Source organism: Lissotriton vulgaris, chromosome 12 (genome assembly GCF_964263255.1).
Source record: "Lissotriton vulgaris chromosome 12, aLisVul1.2, whole genome shotgun sequence".
Taxonomy (NCBI): Eukaryota; Metazoa; Chordata; class Amphibia; order Caudata; family Salamandridae; genus Lissotriton; species Lissotriton vulgaris.
In genome coordinates, this window is record NC_141700.1 from 126,916,545 (window position 1) to 126,931,047 (window position 14,503).

General features: G+C 46.2%; 2 protein-coding genes across 3 annotated transcripts in view; one reads left to right on the plus strand and one right to left on the minus strand.

The window, feature by feature from the left end:
- NUP210L (nucleoporin 210 like) overlaps positions 1–9,214 on the plus strand; it is a 307,190-nt gene extending 297,976 nt beyond the window's left edge. The window contains exons 39-40 of the mRNA XM_086945518.1: positions 8,835–8,894; positions 9,084–9,214. Coding sequence (XP_086801644.1) covers positions 8,835–8,894; positions 9,084–9,178 — 155 coding nt within the window. The 3' untranslated portion in view covers positions 9,179–9,214. The remainder of the gene's footprint in view (positions 1–8,834; positions 8,895–9,083) is intronic.
- Positions 9,215–10,052: 838 nt separating this feature from the next.
- On the minus strand, positions 10,053–13,579 carry RPS27 (ribosomal protein S27). Of its 2 annotated transcripts, none has more exons than XM_086947534.1 (4): positions 13,498–13,579; positions 12,023–12,131; positions 11,173–11,283; positions 10,053–10,296 (listed from the first exon to the last, which is right to left on the minus strand). In XM_086947534.1, the coding sequence occupies exons 1-4, from the start codon at positions 13,501–13,503 to the stop codon at positions 10,268–10,270; spliced, it is 255 nt and encodes an 84-aa protein (XP_086803660.1). In that variant the 5' UTR covers positions 13,504–13,579; the 3' UTR covers positions 10,053–10,267. The 2 variants fall into 2 exon arrangements, with proteins under 2 accessions (XP_086803660.1, XP_086803659.1); XM_086947533.1 differs by lacking the exon at positions 13,498–13,579 and adding an exon at positions 13,123–13,400.
- Positions 13,580–14,503: the final 924 nt, after the last annotated feature.

The following is a 14,503-nucleotide window of genomic DNA, read 5'->3' on the forward strand; positions in this document are numbered from 1 at the left end:
GTGGACATGGTGGTGGTGGACATGGGGGTGGTGGTGAACGTGGTGGATGTGGCTGACGTGGTGGGCGTGGTGGTGGTGGTGGACGTGGTGGGCAAGGTGATGGTGGTGGTGGGGATGGTGGACGTGGTGGGGTGGTAGATGTGGTGGGGGTGGTAGACGTGGTGGATGTGATGAGGGACATGGGGGTGGTGGACATGGTGGGGTGGTGGACATAGTGGTGGTGGACATGGTAGGGGTGGTGGACATGGTGGGGGTGGTGGACATGGGGCTGGTGGTGGGGGTGGTGGTGGATGTGGTGGTGGACAATGTGGTTGTGGTGGCTGACATGGAGGTGGCTGACAATGTGGTGGACGTGGTGGTGGTGGACGTGGTGGTGGTGGACGTGGCAGTGGACGTGGTGGTGGCAGTGGACGTGGTGGCGGCAGTGGACGTGGTGGGGGCAGTGGACGTGGTGGGGGCAGTGGACGTGGTGGGGGCAGTGGACGTGGTGGTGGCAGTGGACGTGGTGGTGGACATGGTGGTGATGGTGGACATGGTGGGGATGGTGGTGGCAGTGGTGGTGGTAGTTGGCGTGGTGGAGGACATGGTGGTGGTGGACGTGGTGGGGTGGTGCATGTGGTGGGCGTGAAAACAGTCTCCAGTTCAGTTCCGGTAACAGTGCCCGCTTTGCTTTACTTTACGTGGTGGTGGATGTGGTGGTGCTGGTGGCTGATGTGGTGGTGGACGTGGGGGTGGTGGACGTGGTGGTGGTGGCAGACGTGATGGTTGCTGATGTGGACGTGGTGGTGATGGATGTGGTGGACATGGACGATGTGGTGGAGGTGGACATGGTGGTGGACATGGTGGTGGACGTGGTGGTGGTGGATGTGGTGGACATGGTGGTGGTGGACGTGGTGGGCATGGGGTGGTGGATGTGGTGGGGTGGTAGACGTGGTGGATGTGATGGGGTGGTGGATGTGGTGGGGGACATGGGGGTGGTGGACATGGGGGTGGTGGACATGGTGGGGGACATGGTGGGGGTGGTGGACGTGGTGGTGGACATGGGGTTGGTGGACATAGTGGTGGTGGTTGATGTGGTTGTGGTGGCTCACATGGTGATGGATGTGGTGGTGGCTGATGGGGTGGTGGTGGCTGACGAGGTGATGGACATGATGGTGGACGTGGTGGTGGCATGAGGGTGGATGTGCTGGTAGACGTGATGGATGTGGTGGTGGCTGATGTGGTGGTGGTGATGTGGTGGACGTGGTGGTGGTGGACGTGGTGGTGGATGTGGTGGGGTGGTGGATGTGGTGGGGTGGTGGACGTGGTGGTGGTGGACGTGGTGGTGGTGGACGTGGTGGTGGTGGATGTGGAGGGGTGGTGGACGTGATGGTGGATGTGGAGGTGATGGATGTGGTAGGGTGGTGGGTGGACATGGTGGTTGACATGGGGTAGTGGACGTGGTGGTGGGGATGGATATGGTGGTTGTGGACGTGGTGGTGGTGGATGAGGTGGTGGTTGTGGAGGTGGTGGATGAGGTGGATGAGGTGGTGGAGGATGAGGTGGTGGTTGTGGAGGTGGTGGATGAGGTGGATGAGGTGGTGGATGTTATGGTGGACGTGGCGGGGGTGGTGGACATGGGGTGGTGGACATAGTGGGGTGGTGGTGGACATGGTGGTGGTGGACATGGGGGTGGTGGTGAACGTGGTGGATGTGGCTGACGTGGTGGGCGTGGTGGTGGTGGTGGCTGACCTGGTGGTTGCTGAAGTGGTGGTGGCGGTAGTGCTGGTGAACGTGGCTGACGTGGTTGTAGCTGATGTGGTGGTGGATGTGGTGGACATGAAGGTGGTGGGCATGGTGGTGGTGGAAGTGATGGTGGACGTGGTGGGGTGGTGGGCGTGCTGGTGGTGGTGGACATGGTGGTGGTGGACTATTGGGTAGGAGGGTGCTGGCAGAATGCGGAAGGAGAGGAGGATCTTGCAGGGGGCACATGGGAGAGCAGAATGATGCCGAATATTAGAAACAAACAAGCACTGAAGAAAAGAAACGTGCACGGCTGCCATTGTTCACTATTCGATTCAGAAAAGGGGGTGGTGATGAACAGAGTGTCTGAATTAAGCAGACCACTCTTACCCAGTCCAAAGATCAGGGCTTGATCCATCACCGTTATTTATCTCACTGCACCATCCCAGCTCAGAACCTGGCTATATGCAAATCAGTCTGTCCCTGGCCCAGTGCATCATGGGAACAGGGCAGACTAAACTACCAAGCCAATTCTTCACCAGAAAGGAGACAAGCTACCATAAGCGTGGAAGGGTATACTCAGATGTGAGTCCCTAGCTCATTGCACCATCAGGATTCAAGCAAGCCGGGCCGAAGACGGCTGAAATGCCAGAAACCGGTCCCCGGTAGCTTGTTTCCTTCCCAGTATAAGAATTGGCTTGGTAGTTTGGTCTACCCTGTTCCCATGATGCACTGGGCCAGGGTCAGACTAATTTGCATATAGCCACGTTCTGAGCTGGGATGGTGCAGTGAGCTAAAAAACGGTGATGGATCAAGCCCTAATCTTTGGACTGGGCAAGAGTGGTCTGCTTAATTCAGACACTCTGTTCATCACCACCCCCTTTTCTGAATCATTGTTCACTATTCGGCTTAGCAAGTGCAGCTGTCACGCTGGTTTAATAAACCTTAAAAAGCAGCGATGGAAGAGACAGTTACGGGTGTAAGTGCTTCACGACGTAAACAAGCGGTCTTCACTTTTCAAGTACTCGTGCTTGTGGCGGCATCCACCTTGCAGGAGCGAGTAGCAGCCATATGTTTGGAATTAACATGGATGTGTCGCTGCTCGCTCCCACAAGGTGGATGCCGCCACAAGCATGAGTGCTTAAAAAGTGATGACTGATGGCTAAAGGCCCTCCTAGAGCATCGCATGCGCACTGCCTGGGAAAAACCTAAAGGGGGTGGGGGGGTTTGGCACTCATTGAGATTTCTTGCTTGCAATGGTCACAAAGGTAAGGCTTCCCATCGCTTTTAAATGGCAATGTCGAGTCAGCTGTGAACACTGCTCTTCCAGGCTGCAATGGCCACCTGCAAAACAGGTTTATCCTTTGTCACACCCAGGGTGGCACCCCACTGCTGCAGTCCCTGGGGTGACCCTCTAAGTTACAGGCTCCGGGTACCATATACGAGGGACTTACAGGTAAGTTACCTTGTCAACTGGGTAGAGGTCAATCAAATCATACCATTTTAAGGTCAAAGCACTAGGACTGAAGTCTGCTTAGCAGCACTTCATGCACTCAAGAGTAAAAAAAACAGAGGCATTTCCTTACCACAGTGTGTTATGAAATAAATCTAACCTATTATGCTAAAAGGACCCTACCTTTCTGCCATACTCCACCCACAAACAGGGTGGTACTATGGCCTTTCTCAGAAAACATACTCATAGCAGACATTTGTAAAGCTGCCATATGGTCCACTGCATACATCCACAAAGCAATGTATAAACATTCTGGCACAGCACCTAGCTCGAGTTGGTCAAACTGCTCAGGTCGGTTTTAGACCTTTGCACCATCCACTGCTTAGGGGAATACTGCTTTACAGTCGCTGTAGAGCATGTGTGTTTATCAACAGATAAAGTTACTTATTCTGTAAGCATCTGTTCGTTTTATCTAGAGATGTAGATTCATATGATTAACCCTTCTCCTTGGAAGCCTGTGTGAAAGGTATTACCTTATTCTTTCTACACACATTAACACTCATTTTCCTACTCACTACTCCATTCCTACCCTCACCCATGGAGAGATAAAACAATTGGGCCAGTCACCATGCGCAGCCATAACCAGGAGTCAATGTGACCGTGCGACTCGAAAGATGTTTTCAAACAAAGTTGGCTCCATAAGAGACCAAAGACTCCATCGGCACTGAAACAGCCACTGTGGGCACTAAAATCACCTACGGATCAGAGAACATCCTCTCTCGGCGCTGATCGTAATCATGCTGCAGAACACTGAACAGTTTCAACTGCTCTTATGCTCCTGCAAGAGACAAAGATTGCAGACAGCCTGGAGATTGGCCCAGGGGTATTTAGAACGGCACTGCATTCATCTCTTGAAGGGCATCTGTTCCATTCCCTCGGGTGCTCATTCTCCAAAGGGTGTTCCAGACCATATTGAGGCAGTCATACAACAACAATGAACTAGAGGTATGGAAGGAGCACAGTTTGAAGGAACAGATCGAAGATTCTTCTCACACAGGATGGAAGAAATCGGCGACGGCCACGAAAGAACCAAACGCATTGAGACCGGGAGCACATTGAACCCAAGACAGAGAAAAATAATGAAGTAGCTGATCACGCGCAGCCATGGCTAGAGGAGTCGCCTCCAAGTCCCTACGACTTAAGACATTTGAAGAGCAAGTTTTATTTGCCGGAGCCTAACACTAGATGGCAGGGGTATATTGGGCATGTGCATTTAGTCACACAGGATACAAACGTTGTTCTGCTGACTGCCCTCAAATTTTCTTGTATATTTAAATTGTGCAACCACTGCAAGCAAGAAATCTCAATTTACGCCTAAATCCCTTTGATCAAAAATGTCAAAGAATGTGAAACGACACAAGCATGGACAGCACAGTGCTTAGTCTATACCAGTGGCCCTTAACATTTTGACTTCTGCTGACCCCTACTTATTTATTGCTGGAATCTAGGGATCCCAGCAAATTATTGGAATCCAGGTTCCCCTGAAGTTTTATATAGTACGAACTTGACCCGAAGGTACTGGAGCGCTTTACATGAGCACCATTTGCGTTACACGAGGACACATTCATTTTTGTTAGGCACGGGGCGATTAAGTGATTTGCCCAGAATTACAGGATGTTGAGCCTCATTGCAGAGACTTGAACCAGATTCCTCCAGATTGACCGCCCTAACCTTTAGGCTACATCCTCTCCCCATTTATGGAATATTTTAATTCACAAATGTGAACAAATTAATGGGACACTGAGGTTTTTTTATTAGTTGAAGCCACTCACATCGCTCATACTATATTCTGTTTGGTGCACTACGCCCAAGAATCAATCTGGAGGATACTAGCTTAATTTTTAGCCTCCAATTTCTTCTCATTTACAGTTCTTACATGCTTCCCTTTTGCCTTTTATATACACTTTATTAATCGGTTTACTTTTCTAAGCAGTTGCGGATCCCCTCAGTAGGTTTTACTGGACCACAGTTTAAGAACCACTCACTGGTCTACACATTTCCAAAATGTTAACCGCCTGCTGCAGACATCCTAGAAGCAGCATGCAGTATTTCCACAATATATCTACACGCCCTACCACACAACATACCAAGTTCGGAAATTGGGGTGGAAGAAAGGTTAAAAATAATTAATGAGCTTTTAAATTAATTGGGACAAAATGTAAAAGCTTAGATGGGGCAGGACAAATGGTAGCCTTAAACATCACCCAGTTTGTAATTAAAGCCTTGTCCACCACACAAGGCTTTCCGTTCCAAACTGAACCGCCAGCAAGGAGTATGATCGGAGGCAGCATCAGTCATAGATGTTTGGGTTGTACAGCCAAGGAGAGTAATGATCTGTCAATATCCCTAGCACACCAAATCAGATTTTAGGGGCTAGAGAGGAAGCGGACCCTCATTTCAGGTTTCAAATTGTTTAATTCTGTAGCCTTTTGCGGGTGGTTCAGATGCTCCATTGTGTGAACACGAATATGCAACTTATTGGCTTAATGCCAAGAACTTCCGCATAACCCCACCCTCATACAGAACTGTGGCATGTGGGGACAGCGTCTTGTTATGGAGTCATTTCATTGGCAGGTTCTGAGGAGCCGATCAGAATAAAAGGAGTCAAGTACAAGTAAGCCTTCCAATGTGTTAGTTGGCATTCACAGTGGAGGCCAGACAGATTTGCTTTGCCAATGCTGGTTATTTACTTGCTCCCATAGCTATTGCATTGGGTACCATTATAGATATCTGTATTCCATTTAAGTTGCATGTTCATCTTGCCTATTTACTACTGATGGGCTAGAACAGGGACATTCGGGCAGATTTACTTTTTTGCATGTAGTGCACTACATGGAGGGGAGCTCCCTATTTACTAGCATAAGGCACTCTCCTCCCCTCTCACAAGCACTGGCGCTGAAATCAGCAGCCGAGCACCATTTAGACAACTTTGTGTAAGGGTGTCTGTGCGAATCTGGCATAAGTTTTGCACTAGAAGGAACCTTTCCGGTACAAAATACTAGGCAGACTCACTAACCATTTCCCCACTTTCTATGTGTGCTGTAAATGTACCAAGTTCGCAAAGGAGGGAGAAATTAAAGCATTTCTACTTCCTTGCGCCTACTTTGAAAGAACGCAGTTCTCACACTAAACCCAATCTACTGTATTTAGTAAATTGGGTTTAGCATAAGAAACCTTGGGTGATTGCATGGAGAACGCACGGCACAAAATCTTAGTACATTCCCCTTATTGTATGGCCAGATAAGCCATTTCATTTGCCCCTCTGGTACACAGTAGCTATGCTCTATCAAGGGGCTGCTAATAATTAAGAGGTGTGAACAGACTGAAGCATAATAGTCATTAGTATGATGAATGTCCCACTGAACGGCTGCAGAGGTGCTTTTGAGCTGGAATTTACAAAATTAATTCAGCTAAAACGCTCTAGCACCACTTTGAAAAAGGCTTTCCTTTAAAACGGCTAATAAGAATGTGAACTAGAGCAAAATACTCTGAAAGGAGAATGTGTAGGGCCTATACCTTAGACTTTTTCCTAAGTAACAATATTTTAAGTCTACGAACTTCACCAACCCCAAAAACAGGATTGGGATGCCATACAGTTTTGCTAAATTGGAATGTGCGTTTTGAAGGCATCCCTACCACATTCTGAATCTGTATTAGATGCATCACTGTTTTGTGACAAATTCAGTCGCAACGCTTCTAATACAATTGCCAGATAGACCACCTATTATGGATATGAAAAAAGTGGACAACATTTCTAGGGAAGTACGCATTAGTCCAGGGGAAAAAGTTCCCCACATTTTTTTTAAAGCTGCCCAGATTCTTTTAGGCTGGCTGTTTTAAAAGCAATCAGAAATGGTTGTCTGCTGACGCCAGCAGACCATGTGTGGGGAAACCACTAAACTGGGGTGGCCTACCTCTTCACGTGGTTGGTCTAATAACGAATCTAAATGTTATAAAGTAACGTTATTAGTACATAGATCAGTTCTTAAAATGCTTTACTGAATGCGACTGGTGAGCAGTTTTGTATATTCAGCCCTAGGTCTAAACACCCAGGTCTTCTAGTTCCATTGTTTCTAGCTAGCTTGTTGCACAACTAGGACAGGGTGGTTCCAATGGTGATGCCCGGGGACAGCAACCCCTAAAGAAATTACTGTTAAGGGCCCTAGTCAGACTTGCACTATTTACTACCAATAGAGGTTTACATTGTGGTACAACTGGAATTAGGTTGTCTCCTGGCACCATGTCTAAAACATACCTGGATGGGTTGGGGTCTGACCACCTCAGAAAAGTGATGTCAGTCACATCAAGGTTGTTTAGAACACTACATTTGAACCTTAGCCTAATCACTACCATTGTATGCATGTAAGGCAACAAGACGGGAGGCCGAGGCCTTTTCTCTGGGAGCAGTTAAGTGGTACCTGGGCGCTATGTGATGGGAACAGTTTAGCATTGATGCCCCAATGTTTTATGAACCAACCAAATATCCCAAAAACGTTGTACCCCAATTCTACACTGATAGTCTGAGCTCGTAAGGCTGACTCCGTGGTGGAAGTGGATGTACACCAAGATTCAGCATGACTAATACCAATTGATAAATTCAGTGTTTTGGAACATATCTTTCGAAGTGATTAGAGGCCTAACTCGCACAAAGGCGGTGTGGGATAAAGTCCAAAGAAATTTGCTCAACGACAGCAATTTTACTACCCACCAGCATCATAACAGCTTGGTCTCTCCAGGCCATACTTCGTGGTCCCACGAAAAATGTGTACCTATAGGGTAGAGGAACCTGCCAGGTAGCGAGTGAAATGAATACGAACTCTGTAGGGCCCAGCACTCGTCAGCAAGAGCACATTGCTTACGGTTCTTTTTGGCAGTGTCCTGCAACTCCACAGTATGAACTTGATTCATCACCCAATTCATTTGAACCACCATGTGAAGATACCACCAAACATGTTTAAATGCGAGCTTGTATGTCGCACCTCCACCCCATCACGTTGATGTGCAGTATGGGAATTACACAACTTACACGTGCTGGCTTAATGGCCTCAACCAGCAGTAATTAAGGTCAGCTTTTCAGAAAAAACAATCCGTTCAGAAAAAGACAGTAGTAGAGGGACTAGGTTTAATTAAACAGGGACTTCAAAAACAGCCAATGGTCGAGGTCAGAAGTACTAGGGTATGGGAAGTACAGGTGCTAAGACGAAGGCAGAGGTTAAGAACAAACTTAAAGAGAAAGTAGGAAGAACGAAAAAAAAATATAGTACATGAATATAGATGAAGTGTGAGATGCAGTGAGATTAAACTACTATGGAATAAGAACACAACTGCCGAGAATTCTTTACAACGCATTGGAGCACACGAACTGGACATTAGACCCTGGGACTGACATTCATTAGGAAAAAGTGGACTCGCGTTCTTAGAGTATTGAATGCATGTCAGATTTCTTAAGTATCTATAGAATCTGATAACCTGTTAAACAGCTATATGATGGCAAACCTAACCAGAACCTTTAATACATGCAGAGGCCACCTATATTTTTAGTTTACTCTTTGAAAGATCATGTACTTGAAATGACTTAACCGTTCTCTCCCTCTTGCAGCACACAGTGCCTTCCTGAATAGAGTACAGACCGTGCCCGTGGTTTACATCCCTTCATCAGGTTAGTGTCTGCTACGAAATCCTTTATCTTTTGCGGCTTAGTGTAGCTACAGAACAGTGGGGCCAGTAAAACTACAAATGTTACAGTAAAACCTTTCACCGAAGATTACAACTGCAGAATGGGGTTTTCTAGTTTTGGGGAGGTTTATTAGTGTACCCTTTGCAATAACAGATGCTTTCTACCTGCTAGGTTACTTGAGCAGCAGCTATACAACCATTGCCCAGAGCCGAACAGACACCAGCCCCACAAGCCGCCTATGCCACTGGCTATGGAGTGTGAGATAATCTGAAGAAAAAGTTTTAAATAAAAGTAAACATTTCTACGAGTTTTCCAAATCATTTATTCTGCGACTTTAACAACCAATTCTTTAGCCTCGCCTCAATGGTTTGTTGACGTACGTTTCTAAAAGGGGCACAGTCGAATGGGGTGCCTGCCAACAGATGCAAGTATAAGAAAGCATAACCATTAGCACACATAAGACGGTTAACCAACAACTTATAGAGTTTATGTAGGTTGCCACTGGCGATCACATTTGAATGGCTTGAGCGCATGGCTATGTTCCCTTTGAAAGAGCTAGTTGTGATGCGAGGGCCTGTGGCGACAAACTTTAAAAAAAAACGATCACTGCCAGGAATCTAGACAGCTGGTAGCACATGGCAAAGATTATGTACATACAAGCTGCATTTCAGAGCACAAGCCAGAAGGTATAACCTACTGTTGTATAATTACAAGTTCAATTAAGGCAGTCAGTTTTCTGGCCTAACAGTCTACGGAGCTGTCTACAAGGGAGTACGTTGTAACAGGCAATAGTTTAAGTGAGTTTGGAGATTGCACTTTAAACAAGAACAGCTTTTGGATGATTCAGTACGATTGATCCCTGCACTGAAACTTGGGGCAGCAGCACCCGCCTCCCCTAAGAACTTTCCAACCATTTGTGTCGTACCAAAGAGCGATGCATAAAAACTGGAAATTAAAGTCTGGGGAAGGGAGTGGTAAGCAACCCATTAAAAAGACCATCTTTCAGTAGAGGTATTAGATGTAGTGCAACACCCTACTCAGCCTCGTTCACATCCCCAAGCAAATGGGACAAAAACAAAGGGCTGGCGCCGAAACAACTCCTGGCGGAAGGAACTTCGCGAACCAACCAGAACTGCAGACGAGTTTTATATCCAAATTTATTGAGTCAGATGGATAAGGCTACAGGTACAGTGTATGAGAGCCCAATATTTCCATCCAACATTCAGATTTCATTGTCCCTTCTTCATATAGTTTGCACTTGTCCACCACGGCTCAACTCTGCTCCTGAACTGACGTTCTGTGCCACATACTGTGCAGGTAGTCCTACCCATCGTCACCCAGCATGCAGATGGCACTTAGTGCTGTTTTCGTCTGAAGGAGCAACCTGTTGGGAGAAGAGAAGCCATTACTAATCAGTTATGAAATTGCTGTAGTAGGTGTACAGGCAGTTTCACAGCTGCAGTAAAGTAAATGTTGGAGGTCATAACGGTTCAGGTGGTACCACTACAAACAAATATAGGTGGAACCATTGAAAACAGACAATCGTGCCGAGACAAACAGATGATCAGTAACATATAGACTCCTGGACCTACAGGTTAAAAGTAGGGTAGAGGCACTTAAACAGATGTGAAGTCAAAACTCCACATTATCAAAGTGTGGAACGATACAAAATAAGCATAGACCAATCCCTTATCTGCAAACTAGTCCCATAGAAAAGGAGGACTAAAGCATTTACCATAAGCAAGCCTCTATGTATACGGTATTTCTACAGTGCAAACCTAGCCAAAACGCCATGGAGCACTGTAGTACCAAATAGCAAATTTAATGAGTGATGGAGGTAAGGCGGGCTCATCTATTCCACCCATTTCATGGTATTAAAGCCAAGGAACAGTCTTGCATTGTACATTAGACAATCACACAAGAGCCCATAATGGCCATGAGAAAGGGTTGAGCCGTATGCAGACGTGGTGTATGTTAATTTGTAAAGCACTATCACTTGCAAGGATATTATGGCACTGAGCAACTGTGTGCCCAACCCTGCCCATGTAGGGTGGCCAATTGACAAGGCAGTTATTCAGTCTTCTAGAATTCGGCAAGAATTAAGAGGCAGCAGCTCTGGTGCGTAAGGCAATTCCACGCTTAAAAGTGATGTAACGCCACCTGATCTAGCTTTGTGTATGCGTTGACTGTAAGAGTACTGCAGAGTGGAGGTGTCTGGGTGGACATATGTTGGGGTAATATTTCTTTCTGGACAGCTTACCTTCCGTGAGCCTCGCCTTCCCCCCTGTGGGCTGACAAAGAACCGTAGAACAGCCCACACACAGGACCACCGTTTGTGCATGACTAAATACAGTGGTGATTTTGTAGCAACCTGTAAGAAGAACACGGTAGTTAACCGGGGGATGGGATGTCAAACTTCCGTTATGTCTCTTCACCCAATACAAGCAATAGACAAGCGTTGCCCCACCAATCTTGAGAATCTCATACCATACACTTAAATCTCAATTAACATTTTAACATTCTACAGCCCTTATTACAAATGTACAGCCCTTATTACAAATGACCATGTAATTGGCGCAATCCATTGCTCCTGGTAAAATTAGGCATTGCCAAGTCATAATTTATGGTATGCGCTTGTTTGAGTGCATAGCATACGGATTTAAGTGCTAACAAAACCAAAAGTGGCAAGTTTTATTTTATCTCAGATAAATATCGGTAGCCTAACGACATTCATAAAAAACAGAGATACACAGTAAAATCGCATTTCTAAATTAACTAAACCCCTCTTAATGAGGTTCCCAACTCCAAATATCATTTGGGTAGCCAGTACCTGGAATGGCTATTTGCAAACGAACTTGAATGACGTAAGCAAGTAGGAAATGCAGGCAACATCTGCATTTAAGCCTATACACACGTTACAGTGCCATGGCAACGTTACTTTAACCATCTACCTCCATCAGCAATAGTACGAGTTTACCCCCCACACGCACACCCCTAAATACCTAAATTTTACATATATGAAAATGCAAGAGCACAGGCTTTGCAGTCATATTGGACTAGGTGAATCTCAAGCGTTAAGATTTTCTCTGACTATTGCACATTCTGCTTACCTGGACACTTCACATCCATGAAGTAAGAGTTTGGACTCTGAACCAGACGCTTCTTCTTGTGTTTCCTCTTCTCCTCCTCGGGAGACGGATGCAAGAGATCTTTTGCGAGCTGTGACCACAAAAGGGAAAAAAACAGGTGAGCAATTGAAATCTGCACACTAAAGTTGACATGCTACCCACACCCCACTATCAGCTGGAGAGCCAGACAATTCCTCTACTCGTGCCCCCACCAAAAGGCGATCTGTAGATTATAAAATATATGGGGAATCTTTGGTTCCAGGGCACAACCTTACATGTCAGCAACATGACCGTACCAAGTGAATATGCTTCACTTCTCACAACTTCAAGGTCGATAAAACGTGAATCATGCTCTTGCATCTTACATGGGGAAGTGGACCATTTGTGACACTAGCAAAGCAACTACGTCTGGCCGGAACAAGCGTGTATACTTAACAGATGTTCTCAACGTTACAAACAAATGTGTCACTCATGCATAAAAGTGTACAAGAACTTAGCAGCACAACCACACCACACAGCCTTGACACTCAAGTAGCCTTCCTCGGGAAGCTGTATACACAATCTGTAAAAATGCTAGTGTTGCTGAAGGCAATCTACGACTGAAGCAGGCTGACCAACAGTCACGGTATTGATGTATATAGTATTTTGGAACGCATAGTGTTAGGAAAATAAAGTTAAATCTGTCTCCAGGCCAGACAAAAATGTAAAGATATTCCCTGTGTTAAGAAATCAAACGTCATTAAAATAACATTAAAAGGAATCACAGTAACAATATTTCCCACTCGCCGCATCAATGTAGTAACAATCAAATAAGTTGTTTAAAAAATAACAAATGATTAATTTCAGGAGATTCAAAAAAGGATAGTGACAAATAACACGCTGCTGGCAATCGCGTTCAAAACTATTATATGGACAGCCCTGTGTAACTTTCCGCCTGCCATGTGCAGACCAATTCGTAGGGCCCCCGAATACGTAAGACCCATTCATATTCCACCCTGATACAGGGACGATGTCAATATGGAACACTTCTACAAGCCTAGTGAACGCTCTCGTTCATAAACACCGCGTAGGGTAAGACTTGCCGTATACGCCATCGGAGTCCATCATATGAGCTTGCAACAGCCGTGCGCGCTTAGATCCAAAACAGACCAGATACACGACAATCACACCCCCCTTGTTGTCAAAGCCCTGAAAGCAGTCTGCTGGTACCGGGATTCGTAGCGCCGGGCAAATGCGTAGCACCGGGGCGGACCACGAAGGTTAATGACAACTCAAAGAACCCAGGTCGGTTTGAGGCCTACTCTTGGGCTGTCGCAGTCCAGCCCCTACTCTCCTATAGTCCTCCGATCGCTTCTTCCACTCTCCAACTTAACCCCCGGCCACTTCCATTAAAGCGCAAGGCCCAGGAGCCCTTCTGGCGCCATCTCGATAAGAACCCGGCTCACGCGGTTACTCACAGGCATGTTCGCGCAGACACAGCCGCTGCTAGAAAGGAGCGAGGCCGGAAGTGGCGTCCGCTATATAAGAGCGAGCGTGCGCACGACCGGAAAAACGCAATGACGCTAGAAGGTGGCTCTGTTGATTGGGTGGGTCTCGGTAGTGGCTTGAGCGGAGGGTAGATTCGTGACTGTCCGCTGGAATATCGCTGCACCGTTTCGTAAAGACCGCAGCCGTCTAAGAAGCTCCGTGTACAGCAAACCTAGTAAATATTTGGCAATGGTTTTTAATTTCCAGTAGAAAAATAAACATCTTGAAATTATAAAACAAGCTCATCGGCATTTTCCTGGGGTTTACGAAATAAGTATATGGAGCGCCAAAAAATCGGCATTTTATTCTCGTTGCAAGTTTGACGGTACCGTTTTACGTGTACTGGTTTAGAATCATTAGGAGAAGTTGCATTTCAAGATGGCCTCGTCTGTGTTTTCTTTAACAGAGAAATGAACCGTTCTAATATGTCCGTCACTACGTCTTTTATCAGGCGCTGAGCTTCGGTTCATCATAGGTCTGGTGCGGTGTTAGAATTAGCGTTGTCGATTTTATTATACTAGGAGCGTTAAAGGTGGAAACCTGTTCAATTATTAGACCGCGAAATTATAAGCTGAACGTGTAGTTTAGTGGCTACCATCAAAAACATTAACATTTCTCATACAATAAAGCCAATGCGCAGTCACGCAGTTTAGTCTGAGATCGATGGACACAGACACTGTCATTAGGAACTCCGCCCTAAATAATCACTTATGACTTCTAGAACATCATCATCTATTAAAGTTTAATATTGTAGCCAGTATATGTGCACCTGCAAAAGGTAGAGTATTTCCATATCTCTGCAGTACAAAATGACTTCAAGGACTCTGGTGGTGTATTTTGCTGTACTCTGGAGACACCTTGCGTTATAAGTTGTTATTGCTTTGAAGCATGTCTGGGCATGTTTCTGCTGCGAGGCTAGTAACAGAGTAAGAGAGT